The 20,308-nt window shown below is 30.0% G+C and overlaps 1 protein-coding gene, 1 long non-coding RNA gene and 1 pseudogene across 4 annotated transcripts; 2 read left to right on the forward strand and 1 right to left on the reverse strand.

Annotated features, from left to right (window-relative positions):
• Positions 1 to 3,822: 3,822 nt before the first annotated feature.
• Positions 3,823 to 9,721, forward strand: LOC149878720 (protein ecdysoneless homolog; annotated as a pseudogene). The gene is made up of 17 exons (XR_016446881.1): positions 3,823 to 3,939; positions 4,473 to 4,643; positions 5,036 to 5,147; positions 5,499 to 5,586; positions 5,737 to 5,912; positions 6,034 to 6,175; positions 6,731 to 6,781; positions 6,921 to 7,049; positions 7,295 to 7,354; positions 7,450 to 7,518; positions 7,641 to 7,726; positions 7,891 to 7,990; positions 8,128 to 8,210; positions 8,322 to 8,505; positions 9,162 to 9,215; positions 9,324 to 9,424; positions 9,502 to 9,721. The product of XR_016446881.1 is annotated as a protein ecdysoneless homolog (transcript).
• A 4,514-nt stretch (positions 9,722 to 14,235) lies between these two features.
• LOC149878721 (ras protein let-60-like) lies at positions 14,236 to 15,173 on the forward strand. Its single transcript, XM_090072318.1, has one exon. The coding sequence runs from the start codon at positions 14,383 to 14,385 to the stop codon at positions 14,977 to 14,979; it is 597 nt and encodes a 198-aa protein (XP_089928444.1). The 5' UTR covers positions 14,236 to 14,382; the 3' UTR covers positions 14,980 to 15,173.
• Positions 15,174 to 17,393: 2,220 nt separating this feature from the next.
• LOC149878722 (uncharacterized) lies at positions 17,394 to 20,120 on the reverse strand. Of its 2 annotated transcripts, none has more exons than XR_016447089.1 (2): positions 19,725 to 20,120; positions 17,394 to 17,637 (listed from the first exon to the last, which is right to left on the reverse strand). It is a non-coding gene; the product is annotated as an uncharacterized LOC149878722 (long non-coding RNA). The 2 variants fall into 2 exon arrangements; XR_016447090.1 differs by lacking the exon at positions 17,394 to 17,637 and adding an exon at positions 17,811 to 17,904.
• Between the last annotated feature and the right edge of the window lie 188 nt (positions 20,121 to 20,308).

Genomic DNA, 20,308 nt, shown 5'->3' on the forward strand with positions numbered 1-20,308 from the left:
TAGTTTTAAAATATTAAATAAAATGGCTCCGTATAAAACAAGTTTGCAAGAAGACCTAAGAAAACGCATTTGCCAATTTAGAAACTCGCATCTGGAAAAGCCGAAAATCTTCACTGTAAAACACTTTCTAGATGAAGGAGCATTGAAAGCGACCATGTATCGTGCTCTAGAACGTGTAGATAAAAGTTTAGGCTGTTAACGAAAAAAAGGAAACGGTCCAAAGGCGAAAAAAATGGACAAAAAGCACATAGACCAATTGAAAAAAGCATTTGATCATAATCAAGGTGTTTCACAACGTCAAGTAGCTCGAAGATTCGATTGTGACCAATCGTATATATCTAAAATTCTTAAAAACAAGACAAATATTAGATATTACAAGAAGAAAAAGATTCCACATCGAAGCGAAAGCCAACTAGCTCGAATCAAACCTTTGTGTCGGCATATATATCGCAATTTTAGGAATTTTCATTTTGTCTTGGATGACGAATCATATTTCACATATGCAAATACAACATTGGCTGGCAACGATGGCTTCTATTCTAGCAACGTGTCATCTACAACTAGCGACGTCAAATTCAAAAGAAAGAAAAAGTACGAGGAAAAGGTGCTAGTCTCTTTGATTAAATCGCCCAAAGGGACTTCAAAACCAATGTTTTTTGAAAGTAGCCAGGCAATCAACAAACAAGCATACATCGGATGTCTCCGCAAGCGGTTAATACCCTTCATTGATGAATATTATGAAAATGAAGAATACTTGTTCTGGCAAGATTTAGCTAGCTCGCACTATGCAAATGAAGTGGTTTCTTTTCTCGATGCCAATAACATCAAATACCTGCCAAAGGTAAAAAATCCACCCAAAGTACCAGAAGCTCGACCGATTGAGGACTTTTGGGGTCAGTTGAAACGCTTAGTCTACGAGGCTAATTGGCAAGCAAAAACCATTCCTCAACTCAAACGGCGTATCGTGAATTGTCTTAACAAAATGGATCCGGAAGTGGCAAAACGTTATGCCTCAATGACTTCAGTTTGTCTAGGTCGAATTGCTTTTAATGATGTTATTGAAAACCAATAAATATATTTTTTTAAATATCATATAATTGTTTATTAATTTATTTTAAATTAAATTTGATAGCTATGTAACTATGGCTATAATAACAATTTTAAAGTTGTCTCATTTTTTAGTCATCAGGTGTTAGTAACGACCAGAATATCAATTTTATCAACACCAATAAAATGATTATAGTTTGTAAGGTTCGCGACAATTCTGTAACTGTTTTATGATTTTACAAATAAGTCGAGACCAGGGACAAAAGTTAATCAAAAGATGGCTAGTAAAACTTGTTTAGAGAAACATAATTAAGAGGTCGAAGCAAAAACACTAAACTTACTTGAAGATAAAATTGATTGTCTATACCAAATCAACACCTAATTTAAGATACTTCTACCGACACAGGAAAAAAAAACAGTTGAGAAAATCTTGCGAACTATTTTTGAGATTTCTAAAATGAAAATCAAATCGATTTTCTTGGAATTTTTTGAAAAACTAACAAATTTTTTGGGAGATTTTTAAAACATTCGGGAAATCTTTAAATATTTAGAGGATTTTTAAATAATATTCATTGAACGAGACGAGAAACGCCATTAGTATTTATATTTATAGCCATTTATATTTTGATATAGGAATTATGTTATCGTTATTATTTATATTAAGATTTTGTAATCAAGCTTTGTGAAGACAAGAGATTCACCGTATTACGAACCACACACGAACCAAACAACACTGAGGGAACCCAACAACCCATTCAAAAATACTCAAATACACTGACATGACTAAACAAAAACAACCACATACCCCAAAGACAAAACAATTTCTACGCACACAATACATTGTTGTATGTATGTTTCTATGTTAAAGTAGACATTTTTGATCAATAAGAAGTAACTATGTAGCGCTTCTTGCAAACTTTAAATTCGGAAGGACGAAGAAAAAAAAGTTTGCTTTTAGAAAATATTCTGATCTTAAATTATCCGGTGTTAAATTATCCGGTGCTTAAATTATCCGGTGCTTAAATTATCCGGTCTTAAGTTATCCGGTGCTTTAATGCTTAAAGCGTTATTGACTTAAGTCAGTTAAAGAGTATATTTAATAATACTAACATAGTATTGTCATTAACTGACCCCAAGAGTATATTTACTAGTAACTCTAAAATAATGGTAAATAAAATATTTTGTTGATAAAAAAACTTTTCTTCAACACAATTTTTAACGGAGCTGTTCCGTTTGTAGCGGACGTGAAATTTGGAGGAAATATTTTTTTAAAATATCTTTAAAAATATTTAACTCTTTACAAATATTTATTTAAAAATATTTTAAATTTTATTTAAAATAAATTTTATTTAAAAATATTTAACTAAATACGATAACTTTTTGTTACGATTTGTCTTTTTAACTCATCGTGATTCATCTTTTTTTAAATTATAAATTTTTCTTTGGCTTGTATATAGTTTATTTAAAAATATTCATTTAAAATGCATGTCGAGGTATAATTTTAAACAGATGGTGCTCTGTAGAGAAACTTTTAAACTTGACTTACTCTGCGTATCATTTTAAAGTTACTTTCCCTACGAGTAAATAGAAGGTCAAAACACACACACACACACACACACACACACACACACACACACACACACACAAAACATGATAAAATTATGGTCAACACAAAAATGCATTAAGCAGCCCTAAAGACAGCGGGTGATTTGGTATCAAATAGGTGAGAAAGTGCTATCCTGGAGTAAGACTGGAATTGCTGCAGCTAATAAACAAAATTGCAGAGAAATGACATAAAAGGCTCTTTTTTTAATCCGATACAATAACACAAATAAAGAAATGTATATTCACAAGAGAAACAAAAACAGAAAAAAACAAAATAAAGAAAAAAATAAATGGCAAAGAAATTCACATCCAGCTAACAAAAAAAGTACATTCCAGCTAGCAAAAATTAAACATTAAAAAAGAAGCAAGTATATAGCAAATTCACTCAAAAAATCTATTATAAACTATATTAGATAACAACATGACTAAATCGAAAGTAATCAATTAACAGCTCTTAATTTTGCATTCCCACTATTCTAATTGAGCGAAAGCGTGAGAAAAAAAAAAAAAAAAAAAAAAAAAATGGTGGTTTACAACTTGTTAAAAAGGCTATTTTATATTAAGGGTCTGCGTCTCGGAATCGTTTTCTCTGAAATGAACCGGAACAAGCAAAACGAGACAAGAAATGTCCCGGAAAAAATTGACGAATAAACTGTCCCGGAATGAAGTTATAAACCGGGACAATAACTTTTCTTTCGGTTTTTAAAAATTGTGTCCCGGATATCATCGTCTCGTCTCGTCTCGAATAAAAAAAATAACGAGACGCAGATGCTTATTTTATATATTATTAAAGAATGTCTTTTAAGGACACATAGCGGCGAACATTTGATACAAATGAGAAAAATAAAATAAACAAATAAATGAAATAAATTAAAACGAAATAGTAATAGTAATGAACAATTTAAATCACAATTTAAATCAGAAATAAAAATCATGATTTAAATTAATAAGACCTAAAACTTCAATACTTTTTTTTATCGTTTGATCAATAGGTGAAGGCTTACAGTTAAAAGATGTATATCTATACATGTATATATATTTATTTAAAAATTTCTATCTGGTAAATCACCTTTTTTACCGCAGTATTTTGTGATTCTACCAGAATTGTTGACAATATTAAGTTCCTTGATCTTAAACCTTAAACTTAAATGTAGTTGGAATGACCTTAAACTTAAATGTAGTTGGAATTTTCACTTTGAAGGTTGGAGTAGAAAAAATTTACTTAACATATTGAAAAAACTTCCTAGTATTTATGATGACAAAATCTGAGAGTTTTAAATACCAATGGTGAGCTTCTTAATTTTAACTAGTATATTTTCTAGGACAGCCAAACCAATCAATCTTTTACAGATATAGCACTGATAGCAAGAAATACTTTAGGTTCTTCTCTGATGAATGCTTGTTTGTATAGTCTGTGCTGGAAATTTGTTCTAATTCTTGCTCCTTGCAGCTGCTAAAACAAATATTCCTGATAAAAAGTTTTTAAGTAGGTGATAAAAATACTGAATATTATTGCAGTATCAAAGCTTTTGAGATGCAAGATCAATTTATAAGTAGGATATGACTTTGACCATCCATCTGGTCTGGTGGGCTCCTTGTTCCTTATAGCGAAAATATCAAATTTACCTTCTAGAAGAAATACACCCTATTATCTCTCAAGCCAAAAAATAACAGTAATAAAATTTTGTCAATTTAATCTCCTCATTTTTTACCTGTCTATGTTTATCAGTGCCCAAATATTATATTGAAGTTAAATCTAATCAAGCTTTGAGAAATTATACTTTTATTTTATACAAGAGTATGTTGACTTTTATTTATAGGCTCACAAACTATGTCAAGTGAAAATGTTATTGAGTATAGGATCTTTCACTCAGATGCCAGTTTATTAGGAAGCATCAGGAGTCATTGTGAGGATCTGGTGAGCTCCCTTGGAAAAGATTATATTTGGCAAAAAGAAAGTTTTGGTTTATCATCAGTTGAAGAATCTTCAGGTGAAAAACACAAAATAGTGCAAAAAAGATGTTGTCATGTTTTTTACGAAAGTATCCCTTTTTTGTGTCTCTTAATCTTCAGAGAAGAGTAATTCTTCTAGATTAGTATGTGATGGTAGTTTATATGTTAACAGACGAGAAAAAGGGATTACCATGTTTTGAGAAATGAAACTATTTACTTTTCTTTATTTCATATTTGTATATTTTGTAAGCTTTGAACTGAGATTCAAGGAAATAAAAAAGCAAAATTGTTCTAATTTTTACTGATGCTAAAGCTTAAAATGTATGATTTATTTATGAAAAAAATTTTTAAATGTTGTCACTTATCATTAAACTAGTTAACCTTACTTGAAGATCCTTTTTGTTGATATTGTGATATATGTTTATTTCAGGTCTTGCTTGCCTTAATGGAAGCACTAATGTTGGTGAGAACATCAATGATGAGTGGTTCATTGTTTATCTCCTTTTTGAAATTAGTAAACATCATAAAGATACCATTATACAGTAAACTTTTTGTTGGATGCCATATTTATACACAGTTTTTAAAAATTGAAATATAACAACTTTATTTAATGATACAGATAAACTGTTTTCTTTTATTAATTCTATGGAAGATATGTAATTGCCTAAATTAATTGTTTATTTTAATCTTGTTTCTATTTGTACTATTTAAAATAAAAATCAGTGGTGACAATTTCTTATTCAAAAATATCATTAAAATGAAATTAAATGTACAAAAATTCATATTTTGAGATTTTGTTCTCTTGGAAACCAAAATGATTATCAGATATTTGTAACTTTTGATAGTTTAAACAGCAGAAAAAATTAATAATGAAAAAAAAGTTTTTCATTTAGAATTTATGATAGTGATGGAGATTTTCTTTTAATCGAAGCAGCAGATTATTTACTTTCATGGTTGACACCTGCAAACAGTGAAAACAGAGTATATTACTTTGAGTTGTTATTTGTAACTGCTTTTTTTCTGTTGCAAATTTTGTAATGTAACCAAAAGTAAAAAAAATACGATAGAAAGTCATATAAGAATTCAGTACTTTTATGTAGCCCAAAGTTTTCTATAAGCACTTTTTTCCAGGTTTTTTTAAAAGATGGTAAACTGCATTTTATCCCAATTCCAAGCAATCCTGCAGAAATAACAGTTTATTCTGCTTCTACTCCAACCTTAAAGCAAGCATATCATTTGCTTGCATCATCCTTAACAACAGCTGCTAATGAAAATATACAGAATGCAATTCAAAAAAGAATAAGCAGGTGATTGATGTTCTTCAATCTTCTAGATGTTGATTTCCATTTATTTTTGCTACCTGTTGTTTTATTTATCTATTAGTTATCCCTCAAAATAACCTTCATAATTAGTTATCTTTTTTACTAGTTATCCTTCAAAGTTTGTGCTGGAGTTTCATCATGCTCATTGCTATATTCCTGAAGAGGTAGTTTATATTTTACTGAAACAACCAAAGCTTGTTGCTGCAGCTGTGCAAGCATTTTATGAGAGGGATGCATCTGATGTGAAGGTTAATACTTTTTTTTCTTTTTACAATTGCTGATTAAAATAATTCCATTACACAAGCCTGCAAAAAAAGAAAATTAGTTTCTTGGCTGATATCTATAGGATGACACTGGTTTTAAATATCTTTTTTTAAATGTTTCAAGTTTTCAAATTTGAAATATTGTCTATAATGTATTATATACAATATTTCATATATTGTTGACACTGGTTTCAAATATCTCTAAACCATTCAACTAATAGCTTTTAGACAAACTTTTGAATTGTTATGTGCGTATAAAGTATTTATAATTAACTTCTTTTTAATAGCAGAAAAATCTATTTAAATCATGATTTAATATTTCATATTTTTGCCTATAATATGCAATATTTGTAATCAAATTAATGTGTAGTAGATTATTATGAAAGTAACATAAATTTTAATAGACATTTGTTAAACCTGAAATTTAAATGTTATATTTTAAATAACTGGAAAATTTTTTTAACTATGTGTGTATGATAATTTCTCTGGAAATTTTCATTTCTACATTATATAAATTTTTAGTAAATAAATTTTTTTTAGACCTGCAAAAGAATGAGTTTTTTTAAAGCTGAAACAAGGAGACTTTTGCAGGTTAGTAAGTTTTTAATTGGTCATTGAATTTACTATATAAATAAAATATTTTAGTTCATCTAGCAATTTTGTCTCCTTATTTTAAAGCATTTTGTAGTTTGATTTAATCTTGGTTTTTTAAAAAAAAAAATTCATGTAGGTGAAGTTCACCCGCCATCTATATTGCCAACTTATGCAAGCTCATTTTCAACCGGAACAACATAGCTCTTGGAGACTTCCCTTAGTCAGCAATAAACTGCGGAAGCCAGCAGAGTTAGGTTACAAATTGGTATATGGTTGTTTAATTTAGTTTTTCCTGATATTTTTAAAATCTTAAAAATATTGAGCTGATACTTATTAATAGTTGTAATCTGTTTCTGGTATCATCTGAGATAATTCTGAAATTAGAGATTCTAGAGTATTGTACCTATAGAAAATTCATCTCTCTAAAATCTTACTTTTTAAAACAAATGATTGTAACAAAACGATATTTGCAGTAATGTTTTCTAAACATTTGTTGACTTATTTATTTAGACATGTGGTTTTCAGATTTTATTATCTCGAGTAAATGTTGCTGGTTCAAATGGTGATCATGTAATGTGTTTTTAACATTAACTAGTTGTCTTTTTAAAGAACTGACTGACTTAATTGTTTTGTTTCATGCAAAATAACTATGAATTTTTTTACAGGTGGCTGAACCTTCAGGAAAGATTTGGGAGCAGTACATGTTAAATCTAAAAAAAAACAACTACTTCAAGGTGGTTTTAATACATGGTATTTGAACATACACTGATGACTTCTTTCAAATACTTAATTGCTACTTTATAATTCATGGGTGCTATGTATGCGGATTTCCAATTTTACATTTAAAATTATTTAGAATGAGATGGAAGGTTCAGTACTTTACAAAGATTATATGAATAAAGCAAAATCACATTTCCAAGAATATATTTCTGATAATTACAAGTAAAAACTATTTTTTAAAATACCTAATGCAAACATTATGAAGTTGTTTTTGTTATATATACATATACATATATATATATATATATATATATATATATATATATATATATATATATATATATATATATATATATATATATATATATATATATATATATTTATAGAGGTGATGCAGTTGGGCTGCTTGTTCAAAAGTAATATGTGAAGCTAAAGATCATCGTGAAGAAATCCAAGTTGCCTGTGAAAGCATAGGATCAGAAGATGGTAAGCTGTTTTTTTTCATTTCTGCAAATTTATAAAAATATCTCTAGAGTTTGTTTTTTTTAAATATTTATATTCATTCTAATATTTTAAAAAATTTTTGTTTACAATTTCTGTTAAATGAAAAACTTAATTTTTAGATGACTCATGGATGACATTAACTGAGGAAGAATTGGATAAAATGATGCTAAACATGTGGGGTAAAGGTCATCCGGACACTAAAGTATTCTTTTAGACATTTTTCTATTGGTTTGGTTTTCTTACAAACATTTGACAAATTTTTCTCTCACAGAAAAATGTTACTTTGTTTATTTACATGGTACATTCTCTGTAGGCTGATCAGGCAAAAAATCTGAATACGTTAGCTGATAACATGAAATCTTTCGTTGAACAAGTTTCAAGTTATGAAGGAGCCGAATCATTTCATGGAGGTTCAAAGAATAACGAGGAAAAGCAATTCCTTGATCCAATTCAATTTGAGCCTGATGTGTTTCTGAGAACCGTTAAGAATCTTCTGGGTAGACTAGTTATTATTTATTATTTTTATTACTGGTTGGTATTTATTACTATTAGTTTTTATTTACTATTATTAGTTATTATTATCATTAGTCATTATTATTATTAGTTATTATTTATTATTGTTAGTGATTATTTATTATCATTAGTTGTTATTTGTGCTCTATGTCGCTCTATGCAGCCATATGCTACTCGGAGCGCAATACTTTGTACGCATGCGCTAAATTTTTTTTTTTTTAAAAATTCTTGTTGATGTTAACCCTATCCCTATCTCCATCCCTATCTCCATCCCTATCCCTATCCCTATCCCTATCCCTATTCCTATCATTATCCCTATCCCTAACCCTAACCCTTACCCTAACCCAAACCCTTAACCTAACCCTAAACGCCTATCTAACCAGCTTTATTGTGAAATATAAATCGCACTGTTATAATAAAATAATTGCGCATGCGTGTACAATATTGCGCTCTGAGCAGCTTATGGCTATGTAGAACGCATTGCGCTCTACGAAGACACTTCGTTCATTTTTATTAGTATTATTATCAGTTATTACTTGGTTATTTTCTGTAGCGATTTTGTTTGTTTCATTTTTAAATATAAAAAAAAATGTCCTTTTTTTAAAATTTAACATTGAAAAAAAAAAGCTTGTTAATTTAGAGTCATCAAGTGAAACAAAACAAAAGAACGAGTCAGATGAATCAGATGAATATGGTATTATTCTACGTTTTTTTGCCCTCCTCTATTGCCCAATACCACTATCTTGATTCCAGATCTGACTTTTATTTTCACTGCTTTCAAAAGAACTTTTATTATGTTCAGGATCTGATTCAGACTTAGATCCGGAAATGATCGCAGTGATGCAGCAAATGGATGATGAACTTAGTTCCACAAATTTGCAGAAGAGTTTTGAACACATCAAGGTATTCTATTTTAAATTTTGGTTTTCTGACTTCTAATGAAAAAAAATCCTTCTGATATTTTTTTGTTTTTAATTCAGGACGACACGATTGGTATGAACAATCAAACGCTGGACGTAGACGTTAACCTTATTAAAAATTTTCTTGAATCGTTTTCTAACCAAGAGGGACTATCTGGACCTGTGTCTAACATTCTACAGAGTATAGGAATGAATTTACCACCGAACAGTTGCGAGACATAAACACTCGTGTTTAGTTTAGGTGATAAATTTTCTTTTGTTAATAAAAAGGTTGTTGGCATTTTATATTTTTTATTTATATTTCATAAGTATAGATAAAACAAAATTCAACATAGCTCTTAAGAAACTCAGATTACCGTCGTAGCCCTGGTCAGTTAGAAACACTAGTTTATCCCAATGAATACCAAAACAATATTTAGTCATAGTATGATAAAATTAGATTGTACAAAATTGAGACAAGAAATGGCCGATTTTTAATTTTTAGCAAGCAGAAAGTCTACCATAGTTGGCATAATTTATGTCAACATATATTACAGAAAATCACTTAAATCATTTTTTGGATTACAAATGAAAGCCAAAATGGTATTGTTGACTTAGTCAAAGCTCCAAAACAAGCAATTAACAGATGAATGTTAGGAACAGTTTAAATTATCTTTGCAAGGACTCAACAGAAGACATAATCTGGTACCTAGTAATACGAGTTTTCGTTGTTGGATGGCAAAGCTCAAACTCAAATTCCCTGACTGTTCAAGGACTAACAGAAGACATAATCTGGTACCTAGTAATACAAGTTTTCGTTGTTGGATGGCAAAGCTCAAACTCAAATTCCCTGACTGTTCATGCCGAACAACATCACCGAAAGAGGAGTAACACTGATTCTAAAACAAACCCGAAACAAAAAATGATGATAAATGGTTCAAGTTTTTTTAAACGTGGTTTCTGAACAGCAAAAGTTGCAAGAAAAAAAAACAAAACAAAAAACAACAACTGTTAAGTACAAGTTTTACTTTTGCATTATACTTAAGTATATAAGACGAATTATTTTATTGACATTTTGTTAAATAAGTTGGGAGAGCACAAAAACGTATTTTTGAACCATCCAATATATAAATATATGTGATATTATTATATTTGTATGTTTGGATGGTTATATCATGTTTTGTTCATTTTCAGTAAATAAAACAACTTTGGAAACGTTAAGAATTGAGTGCATTTTTATACATTTTTTTCTTGTAATTTTTTCTTGTACGATGCAAAATATCCTCAATTATGTGTTAAACAGAAGAATCTGCAGCTATTTAGGAAATAAAATACACGACTCGTAATATCGTAAAGCATTTTTATAATTGTGTGACATCATTGATTTTCCCTTGTAGATGTCATTTTGTTTTTATTTCATTTTAACTTTGAGATGTCGCAATTTACTTGTATGTTTAAACGAAACAGAACAAGTTCAGTTAAGTAAGATCACAATAAATTACGCTTTTAATTTAAGACTTCAAATATTACTTTGGGGAAAACACAAAAGATTGATTCAAGAAGAGTTTATAAGTTAAATTTTTTAATTTTAATGATTTTTTCGATGTTGTTTTTATTCAGTTACCCATTCCAGTTTGATTAACTCTAACTTCAACGCCATCACCCTTCTGACCTAGTTGGGGGAAGTCTGCAAAAATCTGTTTGGATGATCACGACAAACAGCAGAAATATTCTAAAACCAATAAAATAACTCTTGAGTCCTAAGACTTGGCTATTTCATTATAGAAATCAGTTTTCAAAGGATGCTGTTTAATTATTCAATTGTGTTTGAAAATTTAACAAATTTGTTATTGTTTTACCAAATTTGTTAATGTCTTAATCTGCTAATTTTACCAAATTAGCAGATTAAGACATTAACAGATATTTTAATGTTTAAACCCTTCTTTGATTTGCACTGGCGTTGAAAAGTAATTTTACTATATTTTTGCTTAAAAAAAAAAAAATAATGATGAGAACAGGTGGAGATAGCTTATTAATTTTATGTTTAATATACCTTAGCAACATTCTAATTGAGTATAAACTTTTTTTAATGAACTTTGCGTTAACATATTTTGATTAATTGTTTTTCAATTTTACTCGGGTGAAAAGTATTTTTGCTTTTGAAAAAAAATGTGAAAAAATGAAGATAACTTTCAGAGTTCATGAAATTTATAACTACGTAACGATCAATATTTAGTGACAAAGCCTTTTGAGCCAATCATAGCACGACTTAGAGGCATCGAGTCGACAAGCTTAGTTAACTTGTCTTGAGCATATTTTTCCATTTTTGGATTAAAAATCTTCAAACCAATTCTTTTTTATTAGTTTAAATTTCTCCTCTAACCTGATGATCAAACTCCTCCCATAAATTTTTGTTAACGTCGTGTTAATAACATGACTGGTTTGATCCGAATGACGGCACAATCCGATGATAAAAAACATCCGATCGGACCTTGGTTAGAACTTTTAGATCAATAACTTGCAATAACTGAATTGACTTACAATAACTTAAAATGAATTCTTTTAGTATTTGACTATTTATGAAAAGCCAAAACGCGTTCGAAACGCGGTTATGTTAAACATGATTAAATGCATACATTAACACTTCATGTGTTAATGTATGCATTTAATCTTTATGCTTTAAGTCTTGTTTCACCAATGTTTAAAAGGGCTACTCTAGGTAAGACATTTAGTTTATGAAAACGTTTAGAATTCATTTAATGTTACTAATGTCATAATGTAAAAAGGAAGAAATTAATTGGGCTGTCCATAAAACAGAGTTTGTTAGGTGCTCACAAATATTTCACAGCCTTTGCAGAACGTTTAGAGCCATTACCCTGCTGGAAACACAATTGGCAAATTTTTGCTTTGATATGTGAAAGTATCTAATTGTTCATCAGACCGGCATAGTGTTTGGCTATCGTGATGGTCTTAATTAAAACTAATGAGCCTACACAACCACGGGAAAAATATCCCCTCACCATGATACAACCACCTTCCTGTTTTGTACGAAACATCTTTACTTTTGTTTTTTTGGACGTCTAACATACTAAATACCATCAGATGAAAACAAATTACTTTCACTTCCATTAATCCGTGACACTTTATTACAATCTTGTTTGGTCCTGTGCAGAAGCTTTTTAGCGAATTTTACTAAATTTATCCGGTTCTTTTTTAAAATCAATGATTTTCGACGTCTTCCAAATTAATTGTTGTCAAGTAAATGTTTTTACAGTTGAATTAGATATTTGTACTTCAGAATGTTGGTTGTATTCAAAAGCAATCTGCAGGACAGTAAGGCGAGCATCACCTTTTGACATTTTACATAGCTGACAATTTCTTGGCCGACCGAATCTGAGTTTTGTTTCCAAAGCTCCGTGTTAGGAAGCTGTCGTGTTAATCTTTACTTCGCAAACTATTGAAATATGGCAGTTAAAAATCTCACTCTTCTATCACCCTAAAAACCTAAAAACATTTGGTTAAAGAGTAGATAAAAGTTGTGCAACACTTATTTAGCTTGGAATTGAAGATGTATGTTTCACCGTTTGTAATACACATTTCTAAACATAAATCAATAGTATCATAAAAGTTTTGATTTATTCAATAAAACAAAACTTTTATTCAAATTTTTAAATATTTCATTGGTGATAAGTCAAGCGCCTATTAGGGTTACTTAACCTGGCTATTGAAAAATGTTTTCTTGTCTTAAAAGCAAACGAATTTCTGAAAGCAAATAAAAATTGACATATTTTTTTTGATGTATGTTTTGGATGTTTATAATCTTATTTTTATTTAAATAGAAAGTTATCACCTTCAATAACATTTTTCCACAAAAAAGGATGGTTCTGTAAAGTTTTTGCTTCTTATTTTCAGCCCCAAACCATCAATCAACCTCCATCATAATTATTAGTCGGCATAACATACTCCTCTGGAGTGCTTTGATTTTTTAAACATTGAAGCAACAGTCTCCTACTGCTCAAAAACTTTCTTATCTCTTGATGTTAATTTGAATCTCACGCCTCGTCTTTTGCCCCCAGTTTATCTTTTACTGGCACCTGTTTATCATTTCCTTCACAGCGAATAATGCACATCTTTAAAAAAAGTATCAACTTTTTTTGCAACTTGCCTTTGACAATACTTTTTCCCCTCGCATTTTTCTGTTTAATTGTAAATTGCTCTTCTTAACAGAGAAAAGAATCTCTCTGTAGCGCATGAGGTACTTTCTCATACCTACTGTCTGTTTATAGAGAGGAATTTGGACTTTGCAGAAATTTGCTCACATGATTGATTTGGTTCAAAATGTTGTTCCAAATAAGAGTGCACAGAAGAAAACACCCACACGTAATCCCTTTGGAGAGGAGTGCAACTGGTTCCACCTTTCCATTTTCATCTTTTTCAGTATTAAATATGATTTTACAAAATTTTATATAAAGGTGGTTTTTTTTAAAAACGATATATAATTAAAATATTTTTCAGCTTGCATAACCTTTTTTTCGAATGTTTTCATATTAAGCACGGATTAAAAGCGAAAAGATTTGGACTTAAAAGAAAAAAAAAAAAAAAAAAAAGGAAACAGAAATCGAAATTGATTTTGGTGTCATCAGACCGAAAATACCTCTATGCAAAATACATAAATTTAAAACAAACAATTTTTAGATTTAAGGCACGCCGGTAAAACGAAACCGATGAAAATTCTCTGATAAAAAACCTCCTCTTAAAAAGAAAATATTTACTTATACTTAACACCCCCTAATACGAACGACAAGGTCTTCATAATGGATGAATATAAATACGTTTATTACTCTAATAAAAAGCCAAGGTGTGTGGTAAAAGTTGGCGCAATATTTTAACTAGTTTAATGGTTAACAGATTTAACATTTATACTGTGTAAAAAACAAAGCTACTTGAAGTAAATTCATAATCATGCTAAATGACACACGAAGCTGTTTAAGATCGCAAACGAACGATATTAAGATTCTCTTGCTCGGAAATAAAAGAGCTGGGAAAAGTTGTCTCGTAAAGAGTTGGATTATTGATGATTTTTCCGATGAAACATACTCGCCGACCGTGTATAACCATTACAACAAGGAATTTTGGTGCGAAAACAAAATGATAAATGTTTCTGTAATCGATACTGCAGGGTCATTTGAATTTCCAGCAATGGATAAACTGTATATTCAAAAATCAGATGTTATTTTTTTGGTATACGAAACTGGCGACATCCATTCTATCGAGTCAACAAAAACGTATTTGTCTTACGTACGAAATGAGTTGGGAGAAAAAGACGTTAATTTGTGCATCGTTGGCACAAAGTCCGATAAATGCGAAAGTATGTTTGCGTTGCACGATCATGTTGCGTCCTGTGAGTTTTTTTCTTTGTTTAAACATTTCGTTATATCTTCGAAGGAAAAACATTCCGTGAACTTGTTATTTGAATTTGCTATTCGTTCTGCTGCAAAGAATCGAACAGCATCCGAACCTACGAGAGTTACAAAAAAGGAACAGTGTCTTGTTATGTAACCTAGGATACACTTCAAACCATATTTATAAGCGAGAGAGACGCTCGCCCATATTTTTGCTATTTATTGAACTGTTAAATACTATTTTGGTGTAAATATTTACTATGTATATATATTGTGATATTCATATGTTATTTATAGATATTTCGATTTACTTTTTTGGCTAGTTTTGCTGCAATATTCAAAGTGTTTTACGAATATTTTTAAAAATCATTCCTTAACTTGTTCCCTGTTTATTGGTCTCCCGCTGCTAGTCACCAGTCTGTTTGTCACTATTAATCAAAAATTATTATTTGCCTGAGCGGAGTATGTGTACGGAAGTATTTAAAACACATCATCATAGTGAAATGTATTTATCGATCGGAGTAAATGTTTCCGCACAAAAAATAATTTAACTTATTAACGATCTATTAATGATTTTCGAAGGCTAATTTAACTATTTTCATTTCCAAGCGTGAGTTTTCTAAAAGAAAACTATTGCCTGAACAAAATATAACTGGATGCTTTTTTTATGCAATGATCTTTTCAAAATTCAAAGACACAATGCATAGTCATAATAACGGATAGTATGGTCAGTTGAGCCGTTTTCACAAGATTCGGTTGTTTTCAAACAATAGAAGTAAAAATTTTGGATTTATGTTGAAAATAGTTAATTTATCTTGCCCAGTCTACTAACTAGAGCACAAAAATCTAAAAATGGCAAACTTTGGAGAGGAACAGTCCATTAATTCTCTTATATTAGATCGAGAACCAGACGTTTTTTTTGAAAAAGATAAGTTTCTTAATAATGTCGATGCTTCCCTTAGAAAAATTGAGAATGGAAGCGTTTCAAACAACTTTTACTTCCAGCAATGTGTGAAAAAATGCAAATCAGAGAAAGGACTCAAACGCTGCATAACAATACATCACTCTAAGAGTATTGTTATTCCATTGATTTTGAGACCTATAGTGTAAAACGATTCTTAGTCAGCATAAAATTCTCTATCAAAACCAATCATAAAATTAGGGGGTGGAGAAAGTCGAGCAGTGTCATATGAGCTTTCGAAGTACAGTTTCTTAGAAGATGATGCAAAATATTGATTCGATCTATTACTGGTGACTCAGTGGTTTTTTTATCCACAATTTTACAAAGTTGTTGATCAGAAAGGTTTTATGAAAAATCTCACAGATAAAAACCTCAACTCTCGTAGGATATGACCTTGCAAATCACATTTTGGCTCACTTGACTTATGAATGAAGAAATTTAGTTTACAAATAAAGAAAAAACTATTTGAATACTTGGGTGGATATGTATTTAGTACCTTTTATCGAAGTATACGTCATTCAAAAAGTTGACAAACCAGATTTTGTCATGAAACACTCTCAATTTTATTGGCTGGAAAAATCGTAGAAAGTAAATCTAATTATTTTGACGAGTATAATCATGGTACCAATAAAAAATTTACAAGTTTAAAAATCGAGGCAGTCTTTGGTCTATATCATCTGATGCTTTGTCACGAAAATCAAAATACATTTGTCTGCCATGTTGGTTCACAAACAACTTTAGCTCAACTTTATTCAGATTGCGGTTCTCTAAGTTTCCTAGCTACTATTTCCTTTTAGTAGAAGTTTCAACTCGAAAATTGTTAACAGCAAAACAAAAGTGTTGCATAAAGTTCTTTCAGAAAAGGTTTTATTTGAATAACTCATAAACTCTTTATATCTTTAAATATGGTCTTCTGTTGCATTTTTAATTACAGTAATCGTTCTGAAAACTGCAAGAAGTCGTTTTATAAAATTCCTAAGGTTATTAATCAGCATGATAAAGATACGGAATTGTTGTCAACAGAACGAAGAGGAAAATGGTTTGCTGTTATAAAACGTAAAGATATCGAAACAAGTGCCAGTCACTACAAAGTTTGTTCTGATCATTTTGCTTCTTGTTAGTTTATATTATATATTAACATATTCATTCTTATTCATATAAAAACTATATATATGATATTTTTGTACACGTATAATAGCCTGCACAACTGAAAAATGTCTTCTTTCTAGCCTTATTGGGAATTTTGTTTATTTTGATATTGTCTTTTTATAGTTAAAATATTTATACGATTCTAAACTTACAAAGCATTTAAGTTCTTCTTTGGTGGCAGGAGTTGGTGCAAACAATAAATATGTAACAATATCAGCATGGGAGATTTTAGGATAGAATTCTGGATCGGAGAGATAATCTGTTTTTCAACGTATATGGATCAATATTATCAATTTTTGAGATCTTAGTTCTATATCTAGTTTTACTTTGGTTTGAAAGGTTTTTATAATAATCGCTCTCTGCCATACTCAAGACAAAGATTGAATACGCTCAGTGTTATAATATGTTTGTGAACCAACATGGCGGATACGCATAATTTAACATAAATTAAAACTTCACTTGGAACACAAAATAGCAGAAATAGCATTCAGAAAATAAAAAAAAATTTTAAGTAAAAATATTGACTGTAGCAAGATAACTGAAGAGTTGCTTCAAGATGTTAGAGTTTTATCTCCCTTCTCAAAAATTTACGATGTTTCTTCTACCAAAGTATCTAAAGAAATGTCTCTCAATCTTCTAGACCATCATTTAACTCTTTATATTCGTGTTCTCTCATTTTCCCATTCAAAGGACCTTGTAAACTTGCTTAAATCAAATATAAAAACAAAAGAACAAATTAGTTAACAAATGATATCAAGAATGGAACTTTGTTCTCCACTGTGTAGTAAATCAAAAATAGACATTTAAAAAGGTTTTTTTCATAGCCACAAATTTCATTAAAGACATATTCTTGCATTAGAACTATATTACAGCATTATGGAGAGTAGAGATAAAGCAATCGAGATACGGTTTTCAAATTCGTATATTTTTTGTTTCACTTTGAAAGCCGTCAGTTCGGTGACATTTCTTAAACTAAACAAAGTTAAAATCTATTAAACTTCCAAAAAAAAACTAATTAAACGAGAGCCATAAAATGTTGTAACTTTAATTTTTAATCAACTTTGAAATCCGTAAAACTTCGAAAAAAAAAAAAAAAAAATAAACGATTATGAAAGCCTATATAAATAAAAGTAAGGGTCTTAACATATCTTTTGTATATTCTGTATTTCAGTAATGCTATTCTAGTGTATGCTTCAAGTTTTTATCATTTAGAAATTAGAAGGGCAGATATCACTAGCATAAACCAAACCAGTTGTCACTTAACTTCACTTTAAAGTCTTTGAACCTAAACACAGGTAGCTTCTCATTGATTGGGATTATGTAGGATCAGAGTAGGAGTGTAGGAAAATAGAAGGGAAGAGTGTAATAGTACTCGTAGAGTCACATACTAGCTCACTTTAAAATATAGTTTGTAGAACTTGAAATTTAGTTCATTGAAATTGAACTAAAAATTTATTAAGCTTAAAACCGTTCAAAGTCACACGACGTTCGTTTGTTTACTTTTAGTATGCATTCGTTTCAGTTACTCAAACTCTTTCAAAAACAGTTATGTATTTTGAATCGAATTAGAAAACCGTTAAAAATTTCATGGACGTATAAGAGATGGACGCGCAACTCATTGTTTTACATCAAAAAGACCGCAGAAATCAGCCATGCGAGTTTCCGACAAACTCTAAATTTTCACCCGTCAACAAAAAATCTATTAAAATGGATGCAGACAGTTTTAAAACAGAAACACTTATCACGTGGTATTAGCTTAAACTTTAATAGAATTTGTTTAATAAGACTGTTTAGGATAAAGTAAACACTTTACATGTTGACAAATTACTAAACAAATTACACCAAGGTAAAGGAAATTAGTTATTGGCACGAACAGATTTTATAATTTTTTCAAGATAAACATTTATAAATTTGGGAACATTTTTTGTGCCTGTCAATAATAAAATAGATCTTTAAAGATAATTTAAAAATGACTAAAAAAAGTATAGCGAAATATAAAAAAGTTTAAATAACATTTTTTGTCAAGATCTGGTTTCATTCAATTCCTTGGTCCTTCATTCGCCAGCCTTAAATTTGTGTATTTTTTTAGTATTTTTTCCGATATGTCGCCATTTTTTGCCTCGACTACTCTAAAAGCTCCACAATATATATTCCACTATGCATTGTTTTTTAGCAGGTATATTTTCTAATGAGCTTTTTTCTAATTTTTTTGATAAAGCAAAACCTTTTAAAAAGTTATTCAAATGCGGCCAGATATTTCATGCTTTCGTTTTTCATATTTCATATATCATTTCATTTATCATAAGAAGCACATTGAAGCCCATTTGTATTTGTCAAATAAAGTTTAGTTTATACTATCTTATATTAAATACGAAGTTCTTCTTGCGGTTTTGCCATAAATTGGCTTCGCTTAATTCTTTAAAAAGTTACTCTTACTATTAAAGTTAATAAATCCACCCTTAATTTGCACTTTATAATCACACAATTTAAATAATTCTTGTGCCTCTAGCGATCACCCCTATAGTCATCCGATATTATACAGGGTTCGTTGTTAAAGAGGTCCCACCATTGACCCTTCGTCTTATAATATGGGAGTACATCCGGGAAAAACTTCTTACATGTATCAAAAGCAAGACGTGATTTACCTACTCCAGGCTCTCCATATAAATATATACATGTTTTAAAATTCCTTTTAGGTTGTTTTAAAGAATTATACATAACTAAACTACGATTGTATGAACACCACGTTGGAAAAAACTCCTCATTATCCATTATTTGATTTAACGACGTACCTTGATCAATCTTTCTCTTAATTGCGACCAATGTCTTAAGCTTAGGTCTAACAATAAGATTCTCGATGTCAGTCCAATAACGATCACTAACTCGGTTTTCTTCTATACAACAATACAACATAGCACTATTTTTGTTGCGAACATGCTCAAGATGAATCATATATCCACGAACATTAAATAAACCAAGCAGCCTATCAAAAAACATAGGAGCTGTACTCATGTAAGTTTGATAATGTTCAGTACCTTCAACTCCGCGCTCCAACTGAAAATATAATTAATTCGATTTGAACTAAAAAAACTCCACCAACACATCAGGTAAAACATTTGGATTGTTAAACGTAGCTAACCAATGTCGACCACGAATATTAACACGAGACATACCAACTCTACAAAAGCAAAAGCACGAGGGCACAAAATTTAAGTAATACTAAGCGGCGTTTGCGCGGGGTTGCCATGGAGATGAAAGGATATTAATAATTGATGTCATGAATAATTAAATACACACGTGATTGGATAAAATAACTCAACCGTGATTAGTAAAAAAAACTCATTTCGAGCCAATTCAAAACTATAAATAATAATTT

Source organism: Hydra viridissima, unplaced genomic scaffold (genome assembly GCF_058129835.1).
Source record: "Hydra viridissima isolate aposymbiotic clone 2 unplaced genomic scaffold, HvirCarnegie_v1 scaffold_14, whole genome shotgun sequence".
Lineage (NCBI taxonomy): Eukaryota > Metazoa > Cnidaria > Hydrozoa > Anthoathecata > Hydridae > Hydra > Hydra viridissima.